Source organism: Babylonia areolata, chromosome 29 (assembly GCF_041734735.1).
Source record: "Babylonia areolata isolate BAREFJ2019XMU chromosome 29, ASM4173473v1, whole genome shotgun sequence".
In the NCBI taxonomy this organism is placed as follows: domain Eukaryota; kingdom Metazoa; phylum Mollusca; class Gastropoda; order Neogastropoda; family Buccinidae; genus Babylonia; species Babylonia areolata.
The window spans coordinates 6,974,690-6,996,015 of record NC_134904.1 but is presented as its reverse complement, the minus strand read 5'-3'; the positions used below and the strand labels follow the sequence as shown (position 1 = coordinate 6,996,015).

At 43.1% G+C, this 21,326-nt stretch overlaps 2 protein-coding genes, 1 long non-coding RNA gene and 2 other non-coding genes across 6 annotated transcripts in view; 3 read left to right on the top strand and 2 right to left on the bottom strand.

Moving 5' to 3' along the window:
* LOC143274600 (uncharacterized) overlaps positions 1-3,964 on the bottom strand; it is a 22,106-nt gene extending 18,142 nt beyond the window's left edge. The window contains exons 1-2 of one of the 2 annotated variants that reach the window (XM_076578465.1): positions 3,762-3,964; positions 2,667-2,799 (exon numbers count right to left, since the gene is read on the bottom strand). The gene's annotated coding sequence lies outside the window, so the exon portion shown is untranslated. The remainder of the gene's footprint in view (positions 1-2,666; positions 2,800-3,761) is intronic. The other variant, XM_076578464.1, reaches the window with a different exon arrangement.
* LOC143274599 (angiopoietin-related protein 7-like) overlaps positions 1-9,879 on the top strand; it is a 213,148-nt gene extending 203,269 nt beyond the window's left edge. Inside the window, exons 5-6 of the mRNA XM_076578462.1 lie at positions 6,588-6,768; positions 8,922-9,879. Of these exons, the coding sequence (XP_076434577.1) occupies positions 6,588-6,768; positions 8,922-9,273 (533 nt within the window). The 3' untranslated portion in view covers positions 9,274-9,879. The remainder of the gene's footprint in view (positions 1-6,587; positions 6,769-8,921) is intronic.
* On the top strand, positions 1,135-1,253 carry LOC143275129 (5S ribosomal RNA). Its single transcript, XR_013053381.1, has one exon. It is a non-coding gene; the product is annotated as a 5S ribosomal RNA (ribosomal RNA).
* On the top strand, positions 1,266-1,349 carry Trnal-cag (transfer RNA leucine (anticodon CAG)). Its single transcript has one exon. It is a non-coding gene; the product is annotated as a tRNA-Leu (tRNA).
* Positions 9,880-18,592: 8,713 nt separating the features above from the next.
* LOC143302256 (uncharacterized) lies at positions 18,593-20,436 on the bottom strand. Its single transcript, XR_013057918.1, has 2 exons — positions 19,360-20,436; positions 18,593-19,271 (listed from the first exon to the last, which is right to left on the bottom strand). It is a non-coding gene; the product is annotated as an uncharacterized LOC143302256 (long non-coding RNA).
* Positions 20,437-21,326: the final 890 nt, after the last annotated feature.

The window sequence follows — 21,326 nt, the reverse complement described above, 5'->3', positions numbered from 1 at the left end:
GCAGCCAAGTCGGTCTCCATTTTATCATTTTACGATCCGTGATGAAACAGATCCACCAGCCAATGTCTTAGAATCCCCCTGTCCTAGTGTAGAGGACTATGTAGGTGTGGTGAAAAAGATCCACCAATCAATGTCTTAGAATTCCCCTGTCCTAGTGTAGAGGACTATGTAGGTGTGATGAAACAGATCCATCATTCAATGTCTTAGAATTCCCCTGTCCTAGTGTAGAGGACTATGTAGGTGTGATGAAACAGATCCATCAATCAATGTCTTAGAATTCCCCTGTCCTAGTGTAGAGGACTATGTATGTAGGTGTGGTGAAACAGATCCATCAGTCAGTGTCTTAGAATTCCCCTGTCCTAGTGTAGAGGACTATGTAGGTGTGATGAAACAGATCCACCAGTCAATGTCTTAGAATTCCCCTGTCCTATGTAGGTGTGGTGAAACAGATCCACCAATGTCTTAGAATTCCCCTGTCCTAGTGTAGAGGACTATGTATGCAGGTGGATTTGTTGTTCTTGTTTTTTTGTTTGTTTTTTTGTTTTTTGTTTGTGTGTGTGTGTGTGTGTGTGTGTGTGTGTGTGTGTGTGTGTGTGTGTGCGCGTGTGTGTTTAAATGCATGTTTTAAACGTCTGTGTTTACATTGTGCAGTGCTTTTGAGCATGTTTTACTCAGAAAGGCGCTATATGAATTAAATTCTTCTTCTTCTTCTTCTTCTTCTTATTATTATTATTCAAGAGTTTCAAACTTCGATAAAACGTAACATTATCGCCAAGCACATAATCATTACAGTATAATGTACACGATAATCACTTTAGTCAAGTTCAATTCTTTCGTCAAAATTATGATCGGTGGACCAACGCCTTCTCCTCACATCAAAGTTACTTCCCCTGTTTTCACCACAACTTTCCGGCTCCGTAACATCGTCACAGAGATTGCACACAAAACGCTATTAACGGTTATCTCCTGTTCAATTCTGAACTGACTCACTGCAGTTAGACAATGGCATTGTGAATAAAAATATTTGTTGATTCAAAGTACGGTGTTATGCTCACCGTCGAATAAAAATGCAGATCTGGTGAAACGTTGTGATGGTTTATGCTGGATAAGTCTTAGCCACATTGAGTCTGTATCGCCAACGGCCATACCACGTTGAAAACACCGGTTCTCGTCCGATCACCGAAGTTAAGCAACGTCGGGCCCGGTTAGTACTTGGATGGGTGACCGCCTAGGAACACCGGGTGCTGTTGGCATTCCTTTTGTCTGTCAGGATGGCCGAGCGGTCCAAGGCGCTGCGTTCAGGTCGCAGTCTGGTTCTCCAGGCGTGGGTTCGAATCCCACTTCCGACAACTTTTTCTCAAGGCCTGACTAAGCGCGTTGGGTTACGCTGCTGGTCAGGCATCTGCTTGGCAGATGTGGTGTAGTGTATATGGATTTGTCCGAACGCAGTGACGCCTCCTTGAGCTACTGAAACTGAACTGAGTCTGTATTTATCTGACATCCTAACAACTCACAGGTATACCTTGGTATCAGTCAAACTTTTAACATATTCCCGTCTTTCCGTGACTTTACCTCCCAGCTACTTCGTAGCCAATAACTGCAAAACGATTTCCACAGTAACGGACTTTTCAGGCAAGAAGGATGATCAAGAAGGATCAGCCACTATAATTTTGTGCCTGTTCATTCTGATTAATCCGGTATCTTCGTTAGAATATGTGCATACAGAGTGGAGTGATGGCCTAGAGGTAACGCGTCCGCCTAGGAAGCGAGAGAGAATCTGAGCGCGCTGGTTCGAATCACGGCTCAGCCGCCGACATTTTCTCCCCCTCCACTAGACCTTGAGTGGTGGTCTGGACGCTAGTCATTCGGATGAGACGATAAACCGAGGTCCCGTGTGCTAGCATGCACTTAGCGCACGTAAAAGAACCCACGGCAACAAAAGGGCTGTTCCTGGCAAAATTCTGTAGAAAAATCCACTTCGATAGGAAAAACAAATAAACTGCACGCAGGAAAAAATACAAAAAAAAAGAAAAGGGTGGAGCTGTAGTATAGCGACGCGCTCTCCCTGGGGAGAGCAGCCCGAATTTCACACAGAGAAATCTGTTGTGATAAAAAGAAATACAAATATAAATACAAACAAAATACAGTAAACATGTCGAAGGTGTACTCAGTGTCATGCCGTGTCTTCTGTCCAGTATTTGTTTTTTGCTTTTCTTATAATTGCGGACAAGAAATAGAATGTGATGATCCAGGAAACACGGAATGTTATCCGGCAACAAACCGCGAACTAGCCAAGCAAATCTTGTGGTTCCGGAGACTGTATAAAATAAACCGAAGAGACAATACGGAATAAAACGTTCACGATCCGGAATTACGGTTTCATCCAGTAGACTTTATATATCCTGTAATTAGTACGAATGGAATTTTTTCGGTTGTGTGTTTTAACTAAATTTGGTATTAAATAGCATAAATATAAGAGAGAAAAAAAGATAAATTGTAAAAGTTTACCACAGCACACACACTTGCACATAGTATTATACCACGGCAAACACACATGCACACAGTATTATACCACGGCAAACACACGCACATTCATACACACAGACACACATACATGTAGACACACTGGCACACTTCGTTTACACACGTGAGCCAAAAATCTCCACCTTTTATTTATTCATTTTTTAATCAGACGAGGACTCAGGCAGGGAGGTCCTTTGCTATCTGCCGTGTTAATTGTCTGGGTTTTGACTGGTGCATATAACACCTGCTGAACCAGGAGCATTTGCTTTTTCTGCCCTGTTTTGGAGAAAAAAAAGGTGATTGCGATTAGTGTCCGTGCGAGAGCGAAACGTGATTGTGAATTAATAGACAGGCCCTTCTGGGAGACGTTTGAAGAACTCTCTCTCTCTCTCTCTCTCTCTCTCTGTGTGTGTGTGTGTGTGTGTGTGTGTGTGTGTGTGTGTGTGTGTGTGTCTGTGTCTGTGTCTCTCTCTCTCTCTCTCTCTCTCTCTCTCTCTCACTGTGTGTGTGTGTGTGTGTGTGTGTGTGTGTGTGTGTGTGTGTGTGTGTGTGTGTGTGTGTGTGTGTGTGTGTGTGTGTGCAAATTTCTCTTTGATTTTTTTCCGCGATTAAATCATTTTTGCTCATTGCCCTGTTGTCTGGATGGAAAAAAAAAGAAAAAAAAAAGAAAAAAAAAAACAAAAGGTCATGCTTTTTCCACTTCGCCCAGTAAACTCTCTCTCTCTCTCTCTCTCTCTCTCTCTCTCTCTCCCTCCCTCCCTCCCCCCCCTCTCTCTCTACTGCAAATAACAAGATATTCTGAATGAGCAAAACTGTGAAATTACAATTACATAAACCCCGACGGCATAGCCCTTTAACTGTACAATTCTGCACACTCGTGCAAAAGATGACAACAAAACAAAATACAAAAAAGATAAGTAAGTACATTAACTTAAAAAAAACAACAAGAAGCAAATAACGAATAAATAAACAAATATCTTCAGTGATAAAAGTAGACTGGTAGACAGATAGATAGAGACAAGCGAATGAAGCAATGGATAAATAAATGAATAAAAATAAATTTTGTCGAAAATTTTCTTTTTAATTTGATATGATATACTGGAGACAATTCTACCCACAGAGCAAGTTTTTTTGTTTTTTTTTTTTATTTTTTTTTTTTTAGTTGTCTCCGACAATGCTAACCTGAATAAATGAATAAAACGAACATATACACAGGCCTACCACAATAACGGACATACCTGTTGTTACAACTGAAGTTCCGAACTCAACAGTGATAGCCCGTCCCTCCGCTGTACACACAACACAAACCACCTGACGTGAAGACGTCAGCACCCACAGTGTGACTGATGTGAAAACACCAGTCAAGTGGCGATAGACACAAACAGTCGTGGAGAAGAAGGAGAAGAAGAAGAAGAAAGGAACACGGCGGCGTCCTCCAAGACTTGCGAAGTCGGGGGGGTGGGAATGGATTATTCCGGGTACGGGTGGATCGTGTGTGTAGGGCCGACCGACCCCCTGCCCTACCCGTATTGCTCGCTTTGTGTGTGTGTGTGTGTGTGTGTGTGTGTGTGTGTGTGTGTGTGTGTGTGTGTGTCTGTGTGTGTGTGCCTGAGGAGGGGGGTGGTGTGGGGTTGGGGGGGAGAGGGAGGAGGGGGTGGTGGTTAGGGGAATGAGACTGGGATGTGTGTGTGTGTGGGGGGGGGGGGGGGGGGGGAAGGAAAGGGGGTGAGGGAGGAGGGGGCAGGGGAGGGGTGAGGGGCGGGGTTAGGCGAGTGAGGTTGGGATGTGTGTGTGTGGGGGGGGGAGGGGGGAGGGTTATATATATATATATAAGTGAGAGAGAGAGAGAGAGAGAGAGAGAGAGAGAGAACTCCAACCAAATGCAAACAAAATAAAACACATTTTCAAATTATTATATGGTGCGTACCTAAATCTTAGATACCCCCATCACACACCCCCACCCACCCCCACCCCCCGCGCCCCCACCCACCCGGCAAGATGACCTCACACTGTACAAGTTGCACTGAAGCAACTATTGGCCTCTCCACACTGAGCACATTAACTGTTGTTTAGGTACACTTGCACCGTAAACAGCCTGGAAAATGGCTGTTGAAAAATCGATATTTTTTAAATGGCAGTCATTTACTCTGTGTGTGTGTGTGTGTGTGTGTGTGTGTGTGTGTGTGTGTGTGTGTGTGTGTGTGTGTGTTGCTTTTGTTGTCCTTTTGTTGTTGTTGTTTTTTTAACGATAACTGTGGTGTTTCGTTGGGGAAAAAAAAAAAAGAAGAAGTGCGCGTGCAAGAAAGCATCTGTGATTGTAAGTAATGCACGTTACAATGACTGCTTACACCGCTATTCATCATCACAAATCCAGCAGCTTGTCACAATGCTCCTAAGCAGAAATCGTGCAAGTTCCCAAGTGCAAATAATCAGTGAAAACGGAGAGTCTGTGTGTGTATGTGTGTGTGTGTGTGTGTGTGTGAGCGTGGGGGCAGGGGGGTGGGGGTGGAGAGAAGGTATGTGTGCTCTTGTGTTTATGTTCTTTTCTCTCCCCCCCCCCCCCCCCTCATCTGTCACTTTATCTTACTCTCTTTCATTCTTTCCCTCTCTCTCTCTCCCTCTCTCTCTCTCTCTCTCATTCACACATTCTTACAACTCGACTAATCGCTCACGTGAACATGTACAAAAGGTGAGCACGCACCCTCACACACACACATACACACACACACACACACACACACACACACACACACACACACCAATCACCCACCACCACCACCACCACCCCAGCAACCTCCACCCCCATAGCCCCCCCCACACCCCCCACCCCTCCCACACACACTCCCCAAAGCGAGCGGTCTAAGCACGTCCGACACTTAGCGTCAGTGGGAAGACAAACGAGGGACGTCCCAGCACGCCTCCCCCCCTTCACTGTGTGTCAAGGCAGGAATACATATGTCTCTCTCTGTCTGTATATATCTGTGTGTGTGTGTGTGTGTGTGTGTGTGTGTGTGTGTGTGTGTGTGTGTGTGTGTGTGTGTGTGTGAGTTAGTATATGTGTATGTGTGTGAGTGTGTATGTGTGTGTGTGTGTGTGCGCGCGCGCGCATGCCTGCTTGCAATATAAACAGAGTAACAAGAAAAAGGAGTAAAATAGGAAATGCGTTCGTACTACTGAAGATGTGGATAAAGGCAATGAAATGATAATAGATAGGGGTTGCGGATGACGGGAAGGGTGTGTGTGTGTGTGTGTGTGTGTGTGTGTGTGTGTGTTGGCAAGTCCTTAAAAAAAAGCAGCTATCAAGTAATCAACGGACGAAGTGTTGTTTATTTTCTGACGAGTGTTAGAAATGTGGGGAATGGATAACTATCTTATGTTTATTTTGTGAATGTGTCTGTGAATGTGATGGTATCTGAAACATAATCTGACGGAATTCTCCTTGACAGTGAGAGGGGGTATATTATATACATAAAAAAAAGAAAGTGTGAAAGGGGTGGTGTGTGTGTGTGTGTGTGGGAGAGAGAGAGAGAGAGAGAGAGAGAGACAGACAGACAGACAGACAGACAGACAGACAGACAGACAGACAGACAGACACAGACACAGACAGACAGACAGACAGCAAGAGTAAGTGTTTTGTTCGTTTGGGTTTTTTGTTTTGTTTTTCAGCACCGAGAATGTTCTTTCTGTTCTCTCCGTCTGTCTCTCTGTCTCTGTCTCTGTCTCTGTCTCTCTCTCTCTCTCTCTCTCTGTCTCTCTGTCTGTCTGTCTGTCTCTCTCTCTCTCTCTCTTTTTTTTTTTTTTTTTTTTTAACCCACAATTGCCCCCCCAGACTGGAATTATTTGTTATGTAAAATAAACCGACATTTTCCGAGAAAAAGGGAGGTAGGAGATACACACACACACACACACACACACACACACACACACACACACACACACACACACACACACACACACACACACGCACGCACACACACACACACAGAGAAACCCCCATCATCACTGTATCTAACACTACATGCTATGTTCTGACCTCCTCCCCCTCCACCCCCCCACTCCCACAGAGCCCACTATGCTGAGGATCGAACTGACCGACTGGGACGACAAAAACTACTTCGCTGTGTACGACAGCTTCCGTATCGACAATGAGAAGGGCCTGTACCGCCTGCACATCGGGAACTACCACGGGAATGCTGGGGACTCCCTGCGATCTCACTGGGAGAACCACGACGGCATGCCTTTCAGGTGAGCTTGTAAGGGGGGTTTGGGTGTGTGTGGGTGGGTGGGGGGTGGGGGTGGGGGTGGACGTGTTTGCCTGGGTGGGTTGGTTGGTCATGGGTTTGGGTTTGGTCGTTTCTGTCATCAGTACTGCTGGCCTGGTGGTGGTGGTGTTGAGGTCAGTTCTGTCATCAGTACTGCTGGCCTGGTGTTGGTGGTGTTGAAGTCAGTTCTGTCATCAGTATTGCTGGTGGTGGTGGTGGTGTTGAGGTCAGTTCTGTCACCAGTACTGCTTGTGGTGGTGGTGTTGAGGTCAGTTGTGTCATCAGTACTGGTGGTGGTGGTGGTGTTGAGGTCAGTTCTGTCATCAGTACTGCTGGTGGTGGTGGTGTTGAGGTCAGTTCTGTCATCAGTATTGCTGGTGGTGGTGGTGGTGTTGAGGTCAGTTCTGTCACCAGTACTGCTGGCCTGGTGGTGGTATTGAGGTCAGTTCTGTTATCAGTACTGCTGGTGGTGGTGGTGGTGTTGAGGTTAGTTCTGTCACCAGTACTGCTGGTGGTGGTGGTGTTGAGGTCAGTTCTGTCACCAGTACTGCTGGCCTGGAGGTGGTGTTGAGGTCAGTTCTGTCATCAGTACTGCTGGTGGTGGTGGTGTTGAGGTCAGTTCTGTCACCAGTACTGCTGGTGGTGGTGGTGTTGAGGTCAGTTCTGTCACCAGTACTGCTGGTGGTGGTGTTGAGGTCAGTTGTGTCATCAGTACTGCTGGTGGTGGTGGTGGTGTTGAGGTCAGTTTGGTTTGGTTTGGCTTGCTCAAGGAGGCGTGGGCACTTCGTTGGGACAAATCCGTGTACTCCACACCATCGTCCGCTTACCAGATGCCTGACCAAATCACTGGATTGTAGTGTATCGAATTGTATTCTGTTATTCCACTGCGATGTACTGTACTGCACTGCACAGCATTATATTGTATTGTATCGTATCGTATCGTATCGTATCGTATCGTATCGTATCGTATCGTATCTTATCGTATCGTATCGTATCGTATCGTATCGTATCTTATCGCATCGTATTTTATTGCATTGTATTGCATTATACTGTATTGCATTCATTGCATTGCATTGCATTGCATCGTATCGTATCGTATCGTATCGTATCGTATTGTATTGTATTGTATTGCATTGTATCGTAATGTATTGTTATTGCATTGTTAGTGTATTTTAGTGTATTGCGTTGTATTGTAGTGTATTATATTGCGTTGTATTGTAGTGTATTATATTGCGTTGTATTGTAGTGTATTATATTGCGTTGTGTTGTAGTGTATTATATTGCGTTGTGTTGTAGTGTATTATATTGCGTTGTATTGTAGTGTATTATATTGCGTTGTGTTGTAGTGTATTATATTGCGTTGTGTTGTAGTGTATTATATTGCGTTGTGTTGTAGTGTATTATATTGCGTTGTGTTGAACTGTAGTGCATTGTGCTATCCCTTCTAGCACCAAGGATCGCTACAACGACGGCCGCTACTATTTATGCTATTGCATTGTATTATAGTGGATTGCATTGTATCGCGTTGTGTTCTGTTGCATTCCATTGCATTGTATTGTAATGCATTGCATGGCATTATAATGTATTGTCTCAAGTCGCACCGTACCGTATTGTATTGCATTGTTTTGTATCGTATCGTATCGTATTGTACAGAATACAGAATACATAACTACATGCATGTATATGAATGTGTATTGTGTGTGCGTGTGTTTATGTAAGTTTGTGCCTGCCTATGTGTGCGTATGTGTTAGGGTAGCTGTTACTTACACATGTATGTTAAAATGTGTGTGTGTGTGTGTGTGTGTGTGTGTGTGTGTGTGTGTGTGTGTGTGTGTGTGTGTGTGTGTGTGTGTGTGTGTGTGTGTGTAGTCACATTTTGGTGTGTGTATGTAACATAGATATAATGTTTTATGTTAACAAAAGCGTTTTTGTAAAGCACCTAGAGCAGATTTCTGGATAGTGTGCTATATAAGTATCCATTATTATTATCATTATTATTACTTTATCATCTCCAAAGAGAAATTAACTTGTATTATTTTGCTTTGCATTGTATTTTACTGCATTGCAATTATATTACATTGTATTGTATGGCATTGCATTATATCGTACTGTGTGTTCTCTCTCCCCCCCTTGCAGCACCAAGGACCGTGACAACGACGGCCGTTACTACGACAGCTGTGCCGAGCACTTCCACGGCGCCTGGTGGTTCAACAACTGCTTCGACAGCCACCTCAACGGCAAGTACTACCACAAGGGCTTCCACCAGAACTACTTCCAGCGTGACGGCATCCAGTGGAACACCATCCACATGTACTCCTCGCTCAAGTCCGTCGACATGATGGTCAAGCCCGCGGGGCCCCCTCCCTCCCCGACCGCCCCCTCCTCCCCCTCCTCCGCCAACCTGAAGCGCTCCGGGAAGAGGAACAAGCGAGGCAGGTCCAGAGGCAAGGGAAGGAGAGCCTCCAGGAAGGACCGCAAGAGGGACTAAGTAAAGCTTGAGAGAGAGAGAGAGAGAGAAGGAGAAAGAAACTGAACTGAACTTTTTCAGGGTTGGGGGAGGGGCATGATGCCTCACCACCACCACCACCAACAACAACAACACCCCTTCAGAACCTATCTATACATGTATTCCCTTTACCTCTTTCCCAACCTCTCCACATGCATACGTACATACAGTACATGTATACACACACGTGCACGCGCGCGCGCGCGCGCGAGTATCGTCTTGTTTATTTGTTTGTTTGTTTGTTGTTGTTGTGGGTTAGCTTCCTCCCATTTAATCACCCATCCATCCATCCATCTTCCTGTCGTCCTTGTTGATTTCACAAAGGGCACCACAAGACAGTGAGATAGTCCTCAGTTGCAGAAGAAGCAGAGGAAGAAGCAGAAGAAGAAGCAGAAGAGCACCATCCACTTTTTTCCTTGTCGATCTAGTCGTACGTGTGTGTGCGTGCATTCGTGCGTCTGGTACGTACGTACGTACGTACACGTGGAGGAAGACAAGAGAGATAGATGTGCAGGAAGGGCTGGGTTTGGACTGGACTGGTTGGATGTATGAAATTGTATAGAAAAGATTTGTACGCGCGGCGGGACTTGTTTTGTTTTTTTTAATGGGGGTGGGGGGTGGGGGTGGGGGTATCTTTATTTTGTTTTATTAATTTATTTCATCTTTTTTTTTCTTTTTTTTTTCTTTTTCTTTTTTTTTAGGGAAGAGGAAGAGACAGGGACTCCGCAGCCAATTTTTTTTGGGGGAGTATGGTTGGGGGCGTGGGGTGGGTGGGGGTGTGTGGAGTGCAGCGAGGAAAGGGGTTGTTTAGGTGGGTTTTTTAATTTTTTAATTTTTTTTTTTTTTACAATTCGCAGCCTTGAGCTCTGGCGAACAGGTCTTCCAAAACACTTATCATAGCTAAAATTTTAGGAGAGATTTTTTTTTTTTTTTTCTAACAGTTGGTATAATTTCGGTTGCTGTTGTTTTTTTTCTTTAAAAAAATTTTTTTAGCTACTACTACTACTACTACTACTATTATTATTATTATTATTATTATAGCGTCCGCGTTGGTTATAAAGTCTGAGCGCAACCAAAAATAACTTTATAGTGATGTCGGAAAAAGGCGTCTGATTTGGCTTCGGGGAAAAAAATCATAATGTACACACATGTATAGCATAGTATATATATATATATATATATATATATATATATATATATATATATATATATATATATATATATATACATAATTATATCCACCCAACACCCCCCCCCCCTCCTCTCCCTGTGTACACCACGTGTACGAGGCAATCGTGTACACAGCAGTGTTTGTAGCTGAGATCTGTACATATGTTATTATATGCATATATATGTATGTATGTATACGGCTGTAACCTGTTTCAGTCATAGTCTTCCTTGTAACCTGTACCCCACCCCCTTTTTTTTTCTCTCTCTTTTTTTTCTCTCTCTCTTTTTTCTTTGCTGCGGAGCAGTCAGTGTCACTCCTACAGCGTGGCGTAACTTGCAACACAGAAAGCAAAGAAGGGTTGTTATGGTTGTTGTTGTTTTATTTCTTTGGTTGACAGTCTTATGATTTGTTTTTTGGATTTTCTTCTGATGTGTGTTTGTTTATTACTGATGTCGTTGTTGTTTTTGTGTTCTTGTTTTTTGCGTGTTATTTCAGTTTGTTTGACTGTTATTTCATTCATCACTTGGAACTGATGTTGTTTGCGTGTGATTTCAGTTTTGACTGGTATTTCATTCATTACTTGAACTGATGTAATAATGGACAATATACCTTTTTTTTCTTTTTTTCTTTTTTTTTATATATAAAACTACTGCTTGAAGGACTGTCTCACATAATGCTGCAAGTGTTTCAAAATCAAAGAAATCGTGGAATTTCATCTCCTGTGGTGAGAAGATGTGGAGGGGAACGAGTTGGGAGGGGCGGATACAAATACATGCATACAAAATACTGAAAACGTGAACTGAAGTAAAAGCTCAGCTCACCTCACTACATCTGTGCACGGAATGATAACCGGGAACTTGAGGAGCGAGGGACAGGGCGCTCAGGAATTCAGACAGTGGCAGGGACTGTCATTGGCCGGATGAGCGCATTCACGTGTGTGGACAAAGTGCATTCACCTGTGTGGACAAAGTGCATTCACCTGTGGGTGGACAAAGTGGATTCAGTTGTGAACAAAGAGTATTCTCCTGTGTGGACAAAGTACACCGCCACACGTGCACTGACAAAGTGGATTCGATTGCGAACACAGTGGATTCAGTTCTCTGCGGACGAAGTGTATTCATATGTGTGGACAAAGTAGAATCATATGTGTGGACAAAGTAGATTCAATTGCGAACAAAGCAAAGTGGATTCAGTCGTGTATTCACATGTGGACAAAGTGCATTCAGGTGTGGACACGGTATGTATTGAGAAGGAGACGTCGATAGAGAGAGAGAGAGAAATAAAAAAATCAATGGAAGAAGAGAATACGTGTTTCCCCATGTGTGTGTACTGGAAGTCGAGCTTTGCGAAATCACGAAAAACGGAAAAAAAAAGAACAGAAAGAACGGGATGTGAACAGCAGAACGTCCTACCGTGGAGTGCAATATATTCCAACGGTTTTCTTTTACGTTTGTAACAAACAACAGCAGGGTTTCGACCCGAACAGAGAGACAGCCGCCAAAGCGTTGATAGACAACAATAAATAAGACAGGCGTGTCGTTGTGTGCAGGTGAGGTGGAGTGGGGGGGGGGGGGGGGGGGGGGGGGGGGGGGGGGGAGGAAGGGGGAGAGAAGACTTGTTGTGGAAATCAGAGGGAGGTACACAATACACCCGTGTGTTCTCTGTGTTGGCAAATTGGTTGGCGTTCCTTTTCTTCTCCATAGCTCTGAGTGTCTATATGTGTGTGAATAGATTGTCGCCATCCGAGCTTTTCTCCCCCTCACACAGGGCTAATGTTTACAGGGGGGTGTCTACCCCCCCCCCCCCACCCCCCTCCCCTGGCCCCCCGCCCCGCCCCCCAGCTAAACAATTGAAGCGCATCTGACAGGGGATAGGTATTTGATATGGGGAAGGGGAGGGGCTGGGGGGGGGGGGGGCGATGGAAATACGTCGTTTGGGATTATACTAAGGTGACTAGAGAGCATTGCGTGGACATCTTGCAGTTCACGAGAGTGAGAGAGAGAGAGAGAGAGAGAGAGGGTGTGTGTGTGTGTGTGTGTGTGTGTGTGTGGAAAGGTACGTGTTTCATGTTGAAACACCCCTCTGAATAAGCAGGCGTGGAGTGACGCACTCACAGGACACAGACACAGATGACGATGATTTGTTTGTAACACACACACACACACACACACACACACACACACACACACACACAATCATTATGCACTATGAAACCTCATGCTTGTTTGGGTTTGTTTATATGATATATACATTTTTATTTGTTGTTTATATGATATATACATTTTTATTTGTTTTTTTTTGTGTGTGTATTGGCAATGCCAATACAATATTGTGATGTCTTGCTTTGTATAAGAAATCGAACTAGTTCAATGGATCTATGCTTTTCCTATGCTGTACAGACATCCACTTTCTGCAGTTGTCAGCGTCAGTGCAGCACTACAGGTATAGGATATTTCCTGTTTCAACAGAATTAACCATTTGATGAAAGCAGGCACTGGGGTTTTTCTTCCCACCCCCACCCTCACCCCCACCCACCCACCCCCTTTCTTGTATATAATTATATAAATAGTTTTTTTTTCAAAACGTGCATTGTACGTGTATGCATTATGGCTTATAGGTTTATACATATTATATTGTATCTGAAAAGCAGTACAAAAACGACCTGTGTTTCTGGAATTGGGATGAGTTCTGACCCAGGTTTTTTTTTAATGAAACTGCTATGACACCAGTATCATAGGTGATTTTTTTTTTCTGAAGACGATTGTATATTGTGCAACAGGTCAATGTACTTCTCGAAGAATATAAGACTGTCTTTTTTATTTGAAAAAAAAAGAAAAGAAAAACAAACTGATACTCTGTTTGAGAATAAAAGCATGCTGTATAATGTGTGTGTGTGTGTGTGTGTGTGTGTGTGTGTGTGTGTGTGTGTGTGTGTGTGTGTGTGTGTGTGTTTTGTCATCTTAAACCATCATTTTCTTGCCTTTTTTCCCCAGCTGGTGACCACAACTTTGATATTTTGTTTATCTCTCGAGTGAAACATCGGGAAGTGGTGTGACACAGCGAACCTGGAATATGAAAGAGGATTTTGATTCACAGAAGAACGGGTAGATTTGTCAGGATTTCATTTCAAGGACAAAATGTATAAATCCTTTTCTGTATATCATAAACGCATCAGTAAAAACCTAACAGTCGAATACAACAAACTGACGTACAGTAATTTTGCTTTCTTTTTTTTTTCTTTTTTTTTTTATCTCTCGTCAATTATATTACCTTAAAACTCTCTCCATACGAACGGCGAAAGAGACGACGTTAACAGCGTTTCACCCCAGTTACCATCATCAAAATATTGCAAGCGGAAGGCTCTTATACTGAAGAGGTGAATGTTGACAAAGAATAGCACAATTCTGACGACGGAAGCTAAAGGTTGAGTCATTGAGACACCCACTGGACATCCGAGGGGTCTGTGTAGAGGAGAAGAGAGGACTGGCCGTACTGAGTGAGTTAAAGCTAAACAGTTGTGACAGCAAGTGTTTGTCAAAATATGAACCTTGTCGCAGAACAAGTATGGGCGGACATTGATATAAATGAGAAAAAGGAGTACAGATACTGACAGATACACACTTTCTTTGGCTTTTCTCCCCTCATGTGGGCTACAGGCCCTCAACATGTGACTTCTACACTCCCCTATCCTGTGCCTTTGTCTGGCTCCACGTGAGGTCCATCTTTCTAGTGTCTGCTCGGAGGTCCCAGTTTCTCTTTTTTTTTTCTCTTCCCCAGGTTTCCATGGCAAGGCATGTCTGGTGACGCTGGTTTTCGTCCTGTTTGGTCTATCCATCCCCACTTTCTTAAGTCTTCCTTCTTCTTCTTGTTGTTCTTGTTCTTGTTGTTCTTGTTCTTGTTGTTCTTGTTCTTCTTGTTCTTCTTCTTCTTGTTGTTGTTCTTCTTGTTCTTCTTCTTGTTCTTCTTCTTGTTCTTCTTCTTGTTCTTCCTCTTCTTCTTCTTCGTTCGTGGGCTGCGACTCCCACGTTGACTCGTGTACAGGAGTGGGCTTTGTATGACCGTTTTTATCCCCGCCATGTAGGCAGCCCTACTCCGTTTTCGGGGGGTTTCAGTCTTCCAATTGTTTGTCGCTTTCAGCAGCTGTTGCGTCCTCTACCACACACAGATTGATGTGAAAGGTTTTGAGGTCCAACGTTACACACACCCCTCCCTTTCAACATCCTGGGGAGAAACAGCCTGTGACAAAGATTATCAATATGATTTGTTTTCATCGTTGACCATTCTAGGGTAAGCACTAAAGCCCTGACCAGCCCTTTTTTTTTTTAAAGTAGATAATGGTGTAGCGTATATGGATTATCCCGCACACTTTGACACCTCCTTGAAACCGAAACTGACGTGGCTGCACGTGCCTGAATTATCACAGCTGTTCCTTTGAAAATAAACAGCCAGTTTCTGAGGACTGTTGCATGAGGTATTTTTTTCTTCTCTGTTTTCCTGATTTTGGTTTTCACTAGCATTAAGTTTGACCCACTTGAAGGGAAGAGGAAATTATATGAACATTATTGTATCCAGAACAAAAAATCGGAAGAGAAAATCTTTTAAGCATGAATGTGTGTGTGTGTGTGTGTGTGTGTGTGTGTGTGTGTGTGTGTGTGTGTGTGTGTGTGTGTGTGTTCACCTTGCACACTCAAGACTACGTGTTGGAATCTGGAATGCTATCCAGCTGTAATATGATATCTTTGCTGTTGTCTCTGTATTTTAAGACTCAATTCAATTATTATGAACATGGGCTTGGCGCTTTCTACCCTTTGCTGGATCATATGCAATCAACTCAGGCTTTTCCTGAAGTAAGCTGTGTGTATGTTTATCGCTTCGAGTAAAAAAAAAAAGGTTACCTAAGTTTCTTTGACCTAATAATCATTAAAAAAAAAGCAGCACAGTAAACACGTAGCATATTCTGTGTGCATCTGCCGAGGTGACAGCGTGCCTCTTGTCAAACCCTTGTGTACAGAAAACACCGCTCATATATTTAGTGTCGTTGTGTTGTATGGGTTTTGATGAAGCTGTATGTATATATACGTTGGACTGTGTACATTTCAGACGTTGGCACACATTTTGTTCAACTTTTTTTTTTTTTTCACTCGAAAGCAATAGCGTTTTGGGTGTGGGATTTTTTTGTTTTTGTTTTGTTTGTCTTTTCCTAGTTCCTATGACCTTATTTATGCACTAACCAATCTACATATATATTTTTGTCTGTTTCTATTATTTGTTTCTTTTGTTGCTGTTGTTAGTGTTTAAAAAAAATGATTTGCAGCTTTTTTGTTGGCGACACAAGCTTGAAATATTTCGTGATGGTTTGTTGTTCTACGTACTTACTAGTCTTTCTACTAGTCGTTCTTCTGGTAATAGTTACCATCCCATTATCGTACAGGTTCTTTGCAATCGTTTAAATGTTTGTTGTATAGATCTGTCCTGCATAATCAATAATCATGTGGTGAGTGCCTGAGACAGTACAACGTAATGGATGACGGCAAACTGTTAGAATGAAGTTATCTTCTAGTTCTGCCTGACAACACCGTGTCTTTGTTTCCCAACCAAAGTCCATTTAACGAAGATGTTAAAAAATAGTTCTTTTTTTCATTTTCGATTTTTTTTTCTTTCTTCCTTTTGCATTCGATGTCTATGCATTAGTTTATTTGTTTCATATGTATTATTTGTATGATATTTCACTTTGCTTTTATTTTATCCACTTTGCAATGTGGCATTTGTTTGGGTTTTTTTTTCTTTTCCAACCAAAGAACGTTTGTGCACGTGTATTGATACATAAAGACACGATGTTTCTTCCTCTTCATATTTCAGTTTGTTATCTATTCCAGTTGTAATAGCGCTAGGTCTCCAACCTCCAGGTCCTAGAGAGGAGCGGCCTGCCCAGCATCGAAAGCCTGCTGATCCAGTGCCAGCTACGCTGGACAGGACACATTGTCCGCATGACAGACAGCAGGATCCCGAAGATGCTTTTGTATGGCCAGCTGAAGGAAGGCCACCGTGAACTTGGAAGACCCTGCAAGCGCTTCAAGGACACCTTGAAGACAAACCTCAAAGCCTGTGACATAGACATCGCTTCCTGGGAAACATGCCCTTGACCGCTCTCGCTGGAGGATGCTGTGCTCTAGTGGCATAAAGACGTTTGAAAACAAGAGAACGCTGGCCATTAAGGAGAAGCGTGAGCGAAGGAAGCAGGGCTCAACTTCTGGAGACGTTTTCCCTTGCAACACCTGTGGGAAGTGCTGCGCATCCAGAATCGGCCTCTTATCCCATATGAGGACACACACCGACAGATAAGCCCGCCTGCCTACTCATCCGTCGGACCGACTGGAGACTCCATTATTATTATTCATTAATAGCACTAGGGTACTGCCGCTTCTATACTTCAACGATCAGCAGCCCAGCCTGTTCTGTAAGCTCCAATAGACCCTTGGGTAATGTGAAAAAAAAAAAAAATTGACTCTATCACGTTTTGTGAACGGTTTCACAAGGACAGTTTTCAAAGTGTACACGACGCGCTGTTCCGAGGACAAATCAACGATCAGCATTGAAAGTGATCCGATTCCTTGACCTTCTTGAACGTGTGTGTGTGAGAGAAGGAAGATGGAGTGGGGGGTGGGGGGGCGGGGGGGGGGGGGACCCATATGTGTGTAGACATTGTTCATTTAGTTTTATTTCCCCACCTTGTTTTAAAATAATCATATAGTGCAGTGTGTGTGACGTTTGAATATTCTTCATTCATCAACTGATTTGTTGCCAGTTTCCTCCGAGAGATGGGGGTTCTATTTTAGATAAGACTCTGTCCAGTTTTAGCGATGTATATGTTAAATGGTTAGATGTGTGAGTGATCATGGCAATATAGTTGTTAATTAAATGATTAACATTATGAGTGGCCATGGAAATAACGGTATGATCGATCAGTTATGACATATATCATTGTAAAATGAAGGCCACGACAATATAAGTGTTAAGTGAATAACGCCATCATCAGTCATGGCAATATAATTGTAAAATAATTAGCAGTATGAGCAGTCATGGCAATATAATTGTAAAATAATTAGCAGTATGAGCAGTCATGGCAATATAATTGTAAAATAATTAGCAGTATGAGCAGTCATGGCAATATAATTGTAAAATAATTAGCAGTATGAGCAGTCATGGCAATATAATTGTAAAATAATTAGCGATATGGCAGTCGTTGCAATATAATCGTTAGATAATTAGCCACTCGAGCAGTCATGGTAATATAGATCTTCGTTAATTAGCAGTTGACATAATTATGACGAGGTGATTTCATCGATCCATGACAGCAAGGTGTTTCCGTATTGCCCATGATCACTTTTACATTTATCGTTATTATATTCTACAGACTGACATAAGTTTACAGTTGGGCCAACAGCAAAATGAGAGTTGTATTATCAATGGTTTCTCCAGTGCAATGGGAAATCATTTACAGCTTAGTCTTTTGTGAAGGACTATGACTCTCAAACAAGGAGGCAAAAGTGCACTGGTTCTTAGTGCTGCAGCCTTGGGGGCTAGTTTGCCACTGGGAACCATCCCAACGCCGACTGTCCTTATACCCTCTTGGCCGAGAGAGTGAAGATGTAACTTGGGCAAGACACTCTCCACTATAATCAGATTCTAGTCCAAATAGTCGGGACAGCAGTGGCCTCCTATGCTGTCATAGTCAAGACACTACTGACTATCATATATTATAATTATTATTATGTAGCGCCTATCTTCCGTTAGAGACCAAAGTATAAGCACTGTACTTAGTCATTAGCACAGCAGGTTGCCCACCTGGAAAAAACCGACTGATAGTTGCTTTTAGGCACCCTTTATTTGTTTCTTGTGTCACGTTCCCGCACACACACACGTGTGTATTATCAAAGTAGATTTTACTACAACCTGTGGCCAAGGACATCGCTCTTGTCGCCGTGGGTTCTTTAATTTGCGCTGAGTTCACGCCGCACACGGGACCTGGGTTTATCGTCTCATCCGAAAGAACAGCGCCCAGACCGCCAGTGTGTGTGTGTGGTGGATGGGGGGTGGAGAGGAAGTTCTTGCGGGTGTGCTTTTAAGAAATGGTGAAGTGTGTGCATTATGTTCTTGTCTCCCCCACGACATCCCCACGTTTAGTCTGACCGTGCGGCGCCTTCTGTTGATCCATGTCAAACGACTCACCGCTGTGTTTCCTTCTGTTAACCTCTCGTTGTGACGTCACTCTTCTCACACAGGGCAAGGTCAAGGCAGTTCACACCTCAAGGTCTGATCATCACTGTATTCCCTTCTGTTAACCTCTCGTTGTGACGTCACTCTTCTCACACACGGCAAGGTCAAGGCAGTTCACACCTCAAGGCCTGATCATCACTGTATTCCCTTCTGTTAACCTCTCTCGTTGTGACGTCACTCTTCTCACACACGGCAAGGTCAAGGCAGTTCACACCTCAAGGTCTGATCATCACTGTATTCCCTTCTGTTAACCTCTCTCGTTGTGACGTCACTCTTCTCACACACGGCAAGGTCAAGGCAGTTCACATCTCAAGGTCTGATCATCACTGTATTCCCTTCTGTTAACCTCTCGTTGTGACGTCACTCTTCTCACACACGGCAAGGTCAAGGCAGTTCACACCTCAAGGCCTGATCATCACTGTATTCCCTTCTGTTAACCTCTCGTTGTGACGTCACTCTTCTCACAAAGGGCAAGGTCAAGGCAGTTCACACCTCAAGGCCTGATCATCGCTGTATTCCCTTCTGTTAACCTCTCGTTGTGACGTCACTTCTCACAAAGGGCAAGGTCAAGGCAGTTCACACCTCAAGGCCTGATCATCGCTGTATTCCCTTCTGTTAACCTCTCGTTCTGACGTCACTCTTCTCACAAAGGGCAAGGTCAAGGCAGTTCACACCTCAAGGCCTGGTCATCACTGTATTCCCTTCTGTTCTCTCGTTGTGACGTCACTCTTCTCACACACGGCAAGGTCAAGGCAGTTCACACCTCAAGGCCTGATCATCACTGTATTCCCTTCTGTTAACCTTTCTGGTTGTGACGTCACTCTTCTCACACACGGCAAGGTCAAGGCAGTTCACACCTCAAGGCCTGATCATCACTGTATTCCCTTCTGTTAACCTTTCTGGTTGTGACGTCACTCTTCTCACAAAGGGCAAGGTCAAGGCAGTTCACACCTCAAGGCCTGATCATCACTGTATTCCCTTCTGTTAACCTTTCTGGTTGTGACGTCACTCTTCTCACAAAGGGCAAGGTCAAGGCAGTTCACACCTCAAGGCCTGACCAGAGCGTTGGGTTTATTTCAAGGCCAGGAATCTAATCTTTTTTTTATTTTTTTATTATTCACAGTAGATGTGATGTAGCATATATGGATCAGCTTAGATTCCTGTTTGAAACTGAAACTTTATCGACTTTCTTTTTTCTTTTTGTGACTAGTTAGGTTTCTGAATGTGTTATTTGTGTGTTTGTTGCTGTTTTTAAAATGTTATCATTATTTCAAAACATATTTTGTGTTGATGGTAACTTAGCGTTTTGATAACGAATCACACATTACTTAGTGTTCATGGTAACTTAGCGTTTTGATAATGAATCACACATTACTTTGTCTTGTGTTCTGTTTCAGCTCCTGCCTGTGTTTTTTTCAGTTATCTAGAAGCTAAAGTTCTTTCCTTTTCATAACAGATAATTATATTCAGAAGAAGAAGAGAAAAAAATATACATGGCATGCTTCAATAAAGAAAGATGTACATGTGGTTGTGTGTGTTCCAGTGCAAAATATGTCGACTGGCATGTGCTTTTAGGCGACAGACATCGTGTGTTACAGTTTGCTTTGCTTTCACGTAAGCAAAGACTGGAAAGTCACACACACACACACACACACACACACACACACACACACACACACACACACACACACACACTCATACACTCTCCCCCCTCCCCCCCCCCCCACCCCCTAACCCCAACGCACTCGTCCTAACGATGATTGAGCCTTTTTTTTCTGTAAAATAGTTTCGTCATATACACCAAGACCTAACGATATCACAGGAACTTTGCACTTTGTTTTCCCTTAAGTCTGACAGGAATATTTGCCCCAAGCAATATTCGCTACTTATGGATTTCATTCTGTGAGTTCTTCATGCTCTGTAATAATTATGTAAGGCCAGTGTTTGGATTTTGGCAAATGTGTATACTGGGTTTGATGATCGTATTATTACTTTTTTTTTTATTATAAATTATTACTATTATTATTATGATACTGTCTGGTCTAACATTTTTACTGTTCATTTTCTTTTATACATCATGGATCACTTTAATGATTGTACATGCTGTGTTGTAAACGGCCTTGGGCAAGGAAAAAAAGTATGCATTGTCTGATTTCGTTCTTTCTTTCTTTCTTTCTTTCTTTTTCTTTTCTTTACAGCCAACTGCATGATTAGTCAATTTCGTTTTCTTTGTTATCAAAATAACTTGATTGTCGTTTCGGAGTACAGAATAAAGATGTCATTTGTTAACTATCATCGTCGTTCGTGTGATGTGATGTGAGAGTGGTCGAAAACATAATAATAATAATAATAATAATAATAATGGATACTTATATAGCACACTATCCATAAATCTGCTCTAGGTGCTTTACAAAAACGCTTTTGTTAACATAAAACATTATATCTATGTTACATACACACACCAAAATGTGACCACACACACACACACACACACACACACACACACACACACACGCACGCACACACACGCACGCACACACACACTCACACACACACACACACACACACACACACACACACACACACA